This window comes from Homalodisca vitripennis, chromosome 2 (genome assembly GCF_021130785.1).
Source record: "Homalodisca vitripennis isolate AUS2020 chromosome 2, UT_GWSS_2.1, whole genome shotgun sequence".
Lineage (NCBI taxonomy): Eukaryota > Metazoa > Arthropoda > Insecta > Hemiptera > Cicadellidae > Homalodisca > Homalodisca vitripennis.
This window is the reverse complement of record NC_060208.1, coordinates 120,119,907-120,132,013: the sequence shown is the minus strand read 5'-3', so window position 1 is coordinate 120,132,013 and position 12,107 is coordinate 120,119,907. Positions and strand designations below refer to the sequence as shown.

Below are 12,107 nucleotides of genomic sequence, written 5' to 3'. Positions count from 1 at the left end.
CAGTATTATATGTATTTACAAAGATACATAATTTAAAAGCTAAGATTGTATAAGTCTTAGATTTGAGAAATGCACAGTTATAAAGAACGATATAATAAACTGATAAATTAATGCTCTCAATATTCGTATTATTACGTTTTTTAACATATCGTAACTATTAATATTTTAATTTATATAAAATTGCTAAAGAAAACACAAATTATAAAAAAACATATGGCATAAGCGTGATTTTATTTCATTGCAAGTGCTGATTGTGTGTGTGTGTGTTTGGGGAATTATGCAAACTTTTGAAAACTACAGCTGCCGTAATTAATAGATCCTAACCGAACTTAGGTATAGAGACAGAATCTCAAGATGCGTGGATGACTTTGTTGGCCAGTCCTAATCAATGCGAATTTTACGATTGTAGCCATTTGAATTCGTGTATAACACAGTTCCCGGTTTATACCCTAAACAATATACATTTAAACATATTTGGTCATTCGAAATAAATCTTTCATCCTTTCGATTTCTCGTTTTTTTTAGATGGCGAGCATTCAATTTATGGAAAATGAATGGATATATTTTAGTTTTGACGTATTTTATGTTTCTTTAAACGAAAACTAACACTCGATTAAAAATTTTCATGTATTAATGAATTAATGAATCCACAGTAATGTTTGTCACTATATCATGGACAAATTCTGTAACCAGCCTATTAAACGTTCAAAACTTTCGGCCACGCTCATTTGTGTAAAACATTAACTTAGCTCATTTTCAATATAGAATCAAAACAATAGCATTAGGTTTTTTACTTTTTTTTAAGGTTTCCAGATGGGCATCGTTGAAAATTTTTAGAATTGTACATCTGAACCACTATAAGTAAATACGTTAACAAACATATTTTCGAAATTATTGTAACTATATCAAGTTCTTGTTTTCACAAAGAAAATCATATGCTTAAAGCGTTTTTTGAATTGATAGGTTTCATGTTTAAGAATATTCTAAATGTTTAAAGGTATTACAATTATATTTATGTTTCGAAAATTGAGAGTTATCGTTCAATCAGTCCTGTACCAATTAAATATCCAAACTAAAAATGCGTCTTCAGTTTGAAATTTTGTGACGAAAGCTATCATAAATCTACCTTTCCCATATAGAGCAGAAAGGTTCATTTCATTGTAAAGAATGTATTTACACTAAAATATTTCTACCTGAAATTATCTTGAGAAATGAAAATCTCTCAAAAATGTTACACCTGCAATGAGACCTGTTGCTGAAAATCGAAGATTGTACTTATGAAAAAATTTCAGTTATAAAATTTGGTTGTTCTTATATGATTTTCCTTTCATCTGTGAGCAATACCTTCCTATTATAGCTCATTTTTATGTAAGGTTTCAGCCCTAAAGGATTCTAAAGTGCCATCGTGACGGCATTGAGTTAGGGTGACATAGGCATATCAAATTCGATATGTAATTACGATCTCCTTGCTATTGACGAGATTTTATATGGTAATTAATTTATTATTTTATCTACAGCACACCATGGTAGATAACTTTTTCTAGTACTTAGCAAGATGGAATTATACATGTACACTATAATATATTATATTCCATAGTAGCGTCATCTATAATTATTGTCACTATCCTGGACTTATTCTGACTCTTTATTAACAGATACGGAATGAAAAGGCCTTTAAAAGGAATATAAATTAAGACAAAGACCAGAACGACTAGTAATTTGAAGACATCACTCTTTCTTCTACATTCTTGCCTCAATGATTCTTAGGGGTTTAAAGATCTAACAGATACATTATTGGAATCTTTTTGAACATTTATAGTAAACTGGCATGAATCTCTGACAAATTTATGGTTATGGAACACATGGATCTCAGACAAAATATGGTTTTCAGTACGCAATTGTTATTTGGGTTTGAAAGAGAGGCTTATGAGATTTATTAAACATTTTCAATGTATGTACCAGTGGTAAAGAACCTGAAGCTAAAGAGTATGAAAGTTGTTGAGTAAGGACATGGAGGGTAACATAATGATCATGCAGAATTGTGAGAATATTTTGATATTATAATCTTCAATCGATAAACAAAGTACTTCGAAATTTCTTTTTTAATCGGTGGGTACAAGACTGTATATACAGACTGTGTCTGAACCCCATACGGTAAAACGGTAGTTCCGAGGTATACTGAATACAATCAATATTGAAAAATAAAAATAATTCTTTAAAAAGAAGCAAGTAATATGAAGTACATTAAGGGACTATGCATGTCAATTATTTAAAAATAATAGTTTTATGCGAGCAAATAGAATGAGAGCTCGGGGAAGCATATATGTAGTTGGCCCAAAGTCAGTGATAAGTTAACATGTACGTAACATTTGTAGTTTCTGGCAGCCTAAGGTTGACACAGATTAATTCAATCTGTCAGAGTTGCAGTAATTATTAACATATTCTATTCCTGGAATGTAGTGCCTGAAGCTAGGTGGATTGATTGAACTGATTGTTTATTTGATATAAATATTTCATGTTTTCATGTTGATCTTAAACCAAATTACTTACCATTATATATGTAAAGTACGAATAATTGGATAAATACTTATTTAAAAATTTTACAACAGTTGCAAATTAAATAAATAATAGTTTAAAAAACTAAAAAATACGCTTTTATTGCTAACCAAACTAAAAAATAGAAAATAATTTTTAATTACAAAGAGTTTATATTATGGTAGTAGAAGGCAAAACAATCATTCATTGTCAATCACCTCAAAAATAAAATTATAATAAAATTTAAGTTATTAACAGAATAAATTAATTCAGAGTAAAAATCATGGGGTGCTTAATATATTAAAATATTACAATCATTCTATCGGTAATTATCTTTGAGAATAGACTTATGAAATGTAGTAAATGCACCCCACGCTTTTTACTCTGAATTAATGTATTCTGTTAATAACTTAAATTTTATTATGATTTTATTTTGAGGTGATTGACAAGGAATGATTGTTTTGCCTTCTACTACCATAATATAAACTCGTTGTAATTAAAAATTATTTTCTATTTTTTAGTTTGGTTAGCTATAAAAGCGTGTTTTTTAGTTTTTTAAAATTGTTATTTATTTTTCATTTTTTAGTTCGATGTATCAATTAGTTTCTTGTGGAAATGTGGTATTTCGTACGAATCATTCCGCAATCTCATTATTTCATTTAAAGCTTCACTATTGCATGGGGTATTTCCTATTAACTTAGAGCAATCAAGTTCTCCAATCCGAATACCGTCTGAAGATCTTACACGACTAAGTGCTACAAAGGCTTGTCCAGCAGCAAACAATCGCGAGCCTAGATAAATGACTGCATGATCAACTGTACAACCTTGCATCTTGTGAACGGCCGAAGCCCAACTTAGGATTAATGGCAACATTCGTCTCTCAGCAGTTCCATAGCTGTTTTTTTTTCTGGGAACTGCATCGATATCGGTTTAATCATGTGCACATCATCTGGTCCGAAATCGATATGGACTGACGGAATGTCTTCCGCGTATAGTTGGGCTCTGCGAAAATTTGGCCAGATAATTTATGTGATAAAACCCATATTGTTATTCACTAAACCTTTCGAAGCATCAATGTTCGACCTTAACATCACTTTAACTCCTACGAATATTTTCAGTACACTCGGAAGTCCTCCGGTTTTATTAATACCATTAGGTATCACAGAATATAAGTTCTTGTTACCTAGATTTCGAGTAGCATCAATGAGTTGGTCTTGTGCTTTTATTGTATAAATAACTGTCCCTTTACTCTCAAAACTCTGGAGAACTTGTTCGTTGTGTGTCTAGCAACTTGATCATTGGTTGGGTATATTCTTAATGCTCTCTCAATCGAGAATTCATTAGTCGCATCTGTTGAAACCTTTTCAAGAAGGATTTCATAATGCATAGATGTCATTTCTCCAACTCTAAGGGCGTTAGGCACATCTATAAATGTTGTGTCTCCTTGTTGACGTATATTTTGTTTAAGTTAAACCAGACGAAACTGCCTCCACAAATGTGTGTGCCTGGCTTCATGCGTTCTGGTTGTTGAAAAACTTGATGTCCTCGAACAGGTGGTAACTGCATCAGATCACCAAAGAGTATTACATTTATGCCTCCAAAACAAGCGTCTGGAATTTTCAGCTGTCGCAAACGAGAGTCGATCATACAAAGCATCTCATAGGGTACCAAAGAAATTTCGTCGATGAACAAAAATATATTTTAAGTAAATATATTAGGAATTAAATTCAATGGACTTTCGAAGTGAATAACACTTAACTGTAGGAAATCTGAGATACGGAAGGAACCAATGTAATTTTTTTTACTAAATAAATTATACAATGCGATTGACTGCATACGTATTTATTATACTGTACAGCACAAACAACTGTTGTTTTTCATACGTGAACTTAGTTCAAGAAGTGAAATTTTTTACTAATCTACAGCAGAGATCCAAAAATCAGCTGGGACATGAGTATTTTCAACACCCAGTATGGTAAATAGCCAGTTTTCAATGCGGCAGAGATATGAGAATGACATAACTTTCTTCTTAAATAAGTAAGCTGATTTTCACTCTCCTAAAACTTATTTTCCCTATGTAAACAATTCTTTCCTTCCTAATGGTTCTTAATAAGTTTCTTAACCGTAACTTTCAATGGAACAGTAACATCGTTTGAGGTTAACGCCCCGAAATAGTCCATCTCACTACTAGTTTTTCTAGAACTACCTTTTTCCGGTTTATTTTGCATTTAACGTGCAAGGTTAAGCCAAGTGTGGAGAATGCTACAAAACTCAATGCAATATCACTTTCGAACGAATAACGAATAATACTTTTCATCATGATGCAAAAATGCACACGGGCTTCCAAACAGTACATCGAACTTAGTTTCAAAAGTATTGCTTTGTTAGAAACAATTGCTAACACGTTGAAGTGGCTATCACTACAACAATAAAAAGAAAATTACCATCTATATTTATACTTAAATAAAGAAAATGAAGTTTTGTAATTTTAAAATTGTTCTACTGTAAAGGATTTGTTCCTGGGTAATCCTTTGCACATAAATTAGAGATGATATTATTGTACATCATACGAATTTGTTAACTTTATTTTTAAGAATGAGAATTGACGGTACAGAGAGAACAATATTTAGAGCAAGACAATGAAAACAAGTTGGTTGTTAACCTTGACTTCTAGTTGTAGCGTTAACTGATGTTACTGTTATGTTACGGTGCACGAGTTGTCAAAATGAGTATTTCATTATTCGTGTTATTATCGGCATTTAGGTTGATCATAACACTGTAATGGTGGAACTTGTAACATTTTCTCTTCTTTGTGTATTACTCTATTATAGGTGCGTAAATGTAAAAAACTTTATATCCCATTGTTATGCAAACATAATATAATGCTCTTTTCTTAACATTGTAGTTCTTAAGTTATCTACTAAGAAATTACGTATCTAAAAATTAGTTCAACTTAATTAAATGGTTTATGTTAGTAAGCAAGACATTTTATATTTTTTCTAACGTATATTCCCATGCATATTTTAATTTATATTCTAATTAATTATAAGTAATAACAGTAACTAGTATTATTAAAATAGTAAGTACTGCGTGGAACTTTACTAATAAAAATTTTAAAAAATTTTTACTGTTTAGTCCGTAAAAATTATAAAATTAAATATGAATGAAATTACAACAATTTTAAAAGTGAACATGGAATGCCCGCTGGCTTGATAGGGTAATACCGCTATAAGGTAACCCATTGTTTGGAAGGAATGAAAAATTTGAGGAGATTAAATTAAAACATTTTAATTCCAGCTTATAAAGATAAAACAGGAATTATGCTCATTAAATGGTAATTAAAAAGTAGCTATATCGTGTAACATTTCTAATGATATTATAGATAAGTTTAAGAAGTAAAGAAAAGGAACCCTTTGAAGAACAAACCATTTTGAGGCACTTATTCGCATAACAGTCTCTCTCTTTAAAAGAACCCCTTGTTCATTTAACTCCGAGTAAATGTATTTCCCTCCCCTTACGAAAACTTCTAGTATGTCCAGATTATCTCCTGGGTGAATTAAACCCATTTATAAACATAATTCGGTGACACAATTTACTACCTTTGGTTAAGCAATCTTCAGATACTCATAATCCCTTGTTTTTCTATCTCCTTTCAGTAGTGAGTTACTTAGTATACAAAGTCATAGTAAGTTGAAAACCTATAATTAGGCACACTAGTAGGATACGCAGCCTAACCAACTAAAACATTTTGAAAGCTGCTAAATTTTCCTGACACTGCTGTAGAAAATTCGGAATGGCTGACCAGTACAGTCTTTTCTTCCAATTCCACTTGGTATACTAGAGGCCTGCCTTACTTTAGAATCGTTTAGAAGATTTAAGTTTTTGCAAACATATCCAGCCACTTTCTTTATACCTCTCCGATGGTAAAATCACATAGCGTCCTCAAAGCTTAAATATTCATTAAGTCCTGAAAAATTAAGATGTACTGTGCACTTTGTAACTACATGTCAAAGCTCATATTCGTTTACACCTTACAACTTATTTCACCAATCACCAGCTTATCTCCGAATTTGGTGAACACCCTACTGGAAGCCTGGGGTTCATTTTATACGATTTCTGATAGAGTAAGATAACTTGAGGAATACTTTTGATACTACAGGTTTAAATGTTTGTATGCCAAAGTTTGGTGGAGTATTCATCTCCTAAATAAAGCGTTTCACGAGGAAACCAATTTTAGAACAAGCAGTTTACCCGAACATACAATTTTACTTCTAGTACTTTTGTAAGAACTCAACCGAATTACTAGCTTCATAATGATGATATACAATAAGGAAGTCTAAAAAGCTGTTTTAACAACAACTATGTTATTCATCTTTATTAGATTTATTGACATTTAAATTCTATATTTTATTTTAGGACAAATATATATCGAAATTAATATTTAAAACAAAGTACCAAGAATGTAACGTAGACTCTGTTATGATACATTCTTCTGTGTAGAAAACTAAAGGAAAACGAATTTAAATTACTTACAGAGACTTCAAAATTAATAATCTCAATCTTCTATCATTGCTAGCCAATAAATCCTTTAATATATTTTTTATTTTATTTATTTTTAAGCAATAATCTGCATAGACATGGTTCACGAGTAATATTAGTGGCATCTGAAGCAAAAGTAAGAAATAATAAAAATGTAAAAGAAACATCCCCGATAATGCGAAGGTTTATAAACAGTAACAGAATATGAACTTAGGGTTTCTTCATAATAATACTGATTCTCTAATATTAATCACTAATTAATTAATTTACAAAAATATACTTGTTGGTTGTACTGGAATGACGTCTGTTTCAGAGTAACTAGAGGAGATGACTGCATCACAACTCAGACAGACTCCGGGGCTGTCTATATCAAAGAGCTGGAGGAAGCTATTGATGCCGCGTCGTGTAGCCTGGTACATGCCGTTACCTACAGCGACTATGACGTCATTGATGAAGAAGAGTTTGACTTTATCGTGGTAGGAGCAGGATCTGCCGGGTGTGTGGTGGCCAATAGACTCTCGGAGAACCCCGACTGGAGAGTATTGTTGCTGGAGGCCGGGGGAGATCCTGACATCACAAGTGAGATTCCAGGGTTCAACGGAGCCGCTCTCAACACTAACCTCGACTGGCATTTTCCTACAGAACCTCAACCTACCAACTGTCTAGGAATGGTCAACAAAAGTTGTACTTTGGCTGCAGGCAAGACTATTGGAGGGTCGAGTTCGATAGGTGGTATGTTATATATCAGAGGTAATCCAAGAGACTATAACCACTGGGATAATTTGGGAAACTATGGTTGGAACTATAGGAATATGTTACACTACTTTAAAAAATCTGAGGACCTTAGGTCCGTGGAAGTTTTAACTAACGAAGACGCAAGGGTGTTTCATGGGAGAGGAGGCTATTTAAAAATTGAATCGTATAGAAACGACATAGAATTCTACAAACACTTGTTATCAAGAAGTTTTAGTGAAATAGGCCTTCAGTCCTTTACTGATGTCAACGCTGATAATTATCGTGGCTTTTTCACACTTCAGGGAACACTTAACAACTCAAGACGTTGCAGTGCTGCAAAGGCTTTTATACACAATTTCCAATCAAGATCAAACTTAAAAATTTCCAAGAACTCAATAGTGATTAAAGTTTTAATAGACGAGAATAAAACTGCTCGTGGTGTAATATTTACAAAAAGAGGAAGGTATTTCATAGCTAAAGCAACAAAGGAAGTTATCTTATCGGCGGGCGCTGTTAACTCCCCAAAACTCCTTATGCTTTCCGGTGTCGGACCTCGGAAGCACCTGGAGGATTTAGGTATCAATGTAATCGCCGATTTGAATGTCGGTTATAACTTCCAAGACCAATTACTCATGAGAGGGTATGTAGTGAGCTTTGACATAGAAGTTCCACCTCGTGATCCAGTTGATGAGACTTTCCAGTTTTTGATTCACGGTAGAGGAAACTTAGCTGGAATCGGGGTACTTACCGTGATTGGGTATATTAAAACTATTCAAGCAGCCTACCCGAACATACAATTTTACTTCTTGTATTTTGCTAAGAACTCAACTGATAGTATTAGGACAAGCTTCACCTTGCTGAAGTTCAACGACGATGTCACGAGAGCCATTTTGGACATCAACTACAGAAAGTACACTATGCTCATAGTACCCTTTTTACTGAGACCAAAAAGCCGAGGAAGGGTTCTTCTGCGAAGCGCTGATCCCATGGAGTATCCTAAAATTTATCCTGGATATCTCACTGAAGACTCTGACGTTACAGACTTGCTTGAGTCCATCAAGTTCATGGATATGCTAACGCAAACGAGAGACATGAGAAGATTCGGTGCCAAACTGGAGAAGATTGATCTTCCAGCTTGCAATAATTTCCCATTCCGATCAGAGCTCTACTGGCGGTGTATCATTCCCCAGCTGTCCACTCCAGCTTTTCATCAGGCTGGCACCTGTCATATGGGACCTACCAAGAACGACGGATCTGTTGTAGATCCTTTCCTCCGCGTTCATGACATCACGGGGCTGAGAGTGGTTGATGCCTCTATCATGCCTACCATCACCAGTGGTAGTATCAACGCCCCAGTCATCGCTATAGCGGAAAAAGCGTCTGACATCATTAAGCAATATTGGGCATGATTAAAATTTCTTAAGAGAAGGCTATGAAAATGGGCTTTTAAATAAACGTATGCACTTAATAACTCTAATATTATATTTATTTGTAAAAATATTTCACTCTATCAGGAATAGCTACAATGTTTAAGTACACTTTGGTCAGAAAATTATATAGGATGTTAAATTATTTTACTTTATTACATGTTTATATTTTACTTTATTAAACTATAATACAAGTAATCACCTAACGCTAAGTGTAGCACATATTGTTCATTGGCCTAATTACTAGTTAATGTATAGCAATACATGTACTGTAATTTAATTACTAGTTAATGTAATATAATTACATCCAAAAGTAAAACTTCATAATCAAACGGTTTTTATACTTGAAGGGCTCAACCCATGTCTTTCCAGAAGGGTTCCAGAACTATTCATGATTAATGTGTTGTCTATAAAAGTCAATAACAAATATACATTAGAACCCAATAGTTTACTTGTTTTAAAATCAATTTTAAAATTAATATTTTTATTTTAATACGTGTATTTGGAAATTTAAAATTTTAACGTAGGCTTGATATATTTATTTCGAATCGCCAATATACACAATGTTAACGGCAAACTCAAAACATGTTATTTTCCCAACAGAGGACGGAATGCTCCTGGCATCTTGGCCATGATAAAAAGTAAATAATTTTATGAACAATTGCTTTTTACAAGAGTTTATTTTAAATTATATGTGTTTATTTTAATGTTATGTGCAGCAAGCACGTTTGTAATATCAGAGAACATTCTGGAATAATAAACAGAGTTTACGGTACAAACTGAATCTATATGAAATTATATATTTAACCAACAAAGACAAATAAATACTATACATTAGTCAAATAGCCTTTACTAAACTTTTATAAAAGAAACAGTTACATACGCATAATATTAGCAAATTTTTACTTATCTCCCAACAACTCTTTAGTAGTAGTAGTAGTAGTTTCTGAACCTTTAGTAGCATTACAGTTATAAGAAATTATATCTCAACCTTCGAGAATTTTGTAGTGATTATCCATAGCAATATAATTATTAAATTATAACTTTCTGAACTTTTCCAGTTGTGTTTAAAAATAGTAAGTAATAGACGTACCTTCATAAACGCAATATTTCTTACTATGAATAAAAGTGTACGACTTCGTATAATGTTCGACATTTTATGCTCTGTGCTGTTAGGCATATCATATTATTGCTGATTTCGAATCGATTAGGGATAATAATATAAGTATTAGGCTCAGTATAATACATAAATATGCTAACATATGGCCCATAAATGCTAATTTATTAGGGTTATAGTAATCATATTCAGACAAATTATATTTATGTCTTGTATAAATATATTGAATAATATTGAGTGCTTTAGGTAAATTTTGATATCGAAATAAGATCTATTACTAAATAAAGTTTAAAAACGTTAATCTTGTCACTTAAAATGTGGCATGCAAGAAATTATTTGCTGAGGCTGTGTGGGTTTATACAGTTACATGTCTGGGGTCCTGTTGGTTTACAGCTAGTCAATTTCATACACGTATTTTCTATGATTTCTAGCCTATTCTATTTATACAAATATTTTTCGTATTTTGCATATTGCTAGCAAAGATATTTATGAAACCTAAAATTTTATGACCAATAGCAAGTTTCTTGGTTTTCATTTGAACTAACTGAATATATGGGCACTGGTCTAAAAAAAGACCGTATTAAAATACCCTTGCATGAAAAGGTTTTAAATTTTGCTGCTATAAAAGCAATTAAAGTAACCACTAAATTACAAACCTTATGTTCGTAATCAATTTGTAAATCAATGTCATTCCACTGCATACTGAAATGAACATCTCGACAATTGTAATAACGATGCAAACACTGGATCAACAATTATTGTAGTGTACTCACTATCTCTAATGAGGAGTATAAATGGTTTTGCTACATCAACAAATACGTTATATCAAGTGTGCTCGATAAAGTACCAGGAATTCCTTCCATATCGTGTTCTACATTTTTAATGCTTGTTAACTCTCGGAGTAGAAACAAATAAAGAACCATAATTGTAATTCCCATTATAACATAAGATATTCATTATATTCATTACTGTTCTGGACATAATACACGTTTATAGCTCTAATAACAGTGCCCAGAGTATGCTGCAGCCTGCTCATACAGTTTGAGATCCACAGATTGACAATAATCATTCGGTGCAAGACATTATTAAAATCTAATCTTTTCAATCACAACCTTGAACCATGAGGTCTTCAGGGTCTTCTAATGAAAAGTTTCTTTAACATCTTCGGGGAATATTGGTTATTTGAGTACATTAAATTTAAAATTTACCTAAAATAATATATTTAGATGTAGACAAATCTAAAATTAACATCCTGATGGGTCCAATAACATGTTACAGGTTGGCAGCATTGTTTTTTATTATAACTATTTTTTCAGTCAGCTATAGTAGCTGATTTTGTAAGTCACTACATTGCGCCTGAAGTGTGTGATTCTACAAAGTTGATCTTGTGTTGATACAATGTTTATGCGAGTATAAGTCGGGAAGTTCGGAAAGTTTTTCCTAATGCTTCATATTTAATTTTGTCTTATGTAATATTTTACATAAGAAATAATTGTAAAAAGAGTTACATTTAATTTATAATCAATGTCCGTAAGGTCAAACCCCAAATGTGGTCACAGTTTTAACGTAGCCATTTGAGCTTTAGATTGATTGAGATATAGGTCGATTTAGACAATGTCATGTATTATGTGGTTTTTGACATATTTGTACTAGTATGAATGAAAATATTTTTGTATATAACATAAAAAACTATCGAATATTACTTTACCCAAAATTTACCAAATGACGAATCTGGACCATAAATACAACAAAAC

At 32.4% G+C, this 12,107-nt stretch overlaps 1 protein-coding gene across 1 annotated transcript; it reads left to right on the top strand.

Moving 5' to 3' along the window:
• The first annotated feature begins 5,280 nt into the window (after positions 1-5,280).
• LOC124354657 (glucose dehydrogenase [FAD, quinone]-like) lies at positions 5,281-10,020 on the top strand. The gene is made up of 2 exons (XM_046805283.1): positions 5,281-5,366; positions 7,388-10,020. The coding sequence occupies exons 1-2, from the start codon at positions 5,317-5,319 to the stop codon at positions 9,216-9,218; spliced, it is 1,881 nt and encodes a 626-aa protein (XP_046661239.1). The 5' UTR covers positions 5,281-5,316; the 3' UTR covers positions 9,219-10,020.
• Positions 10,021-12,107: the final 2,087 nt, after the last annotated feature.

What these genes read in the sequence shown, in the direction of transcription:
- LOC124354657 (XM_046805283.1), top strand. Translation starts at nt 5,317, where the DNA reads ATGGTGGAACTTGTAACATTTTCTCTTCTTTGTGTATTACTCTATTAT. An exon ending in TGTGTATTACTCTATTATAG is followed by an intron (nt 5,367 to 7,387) that starts GTGCGTAAATGT and finishes CGTCTGTTTCAG; the next exon opens with AGTAACTAGAGGAGATGACT.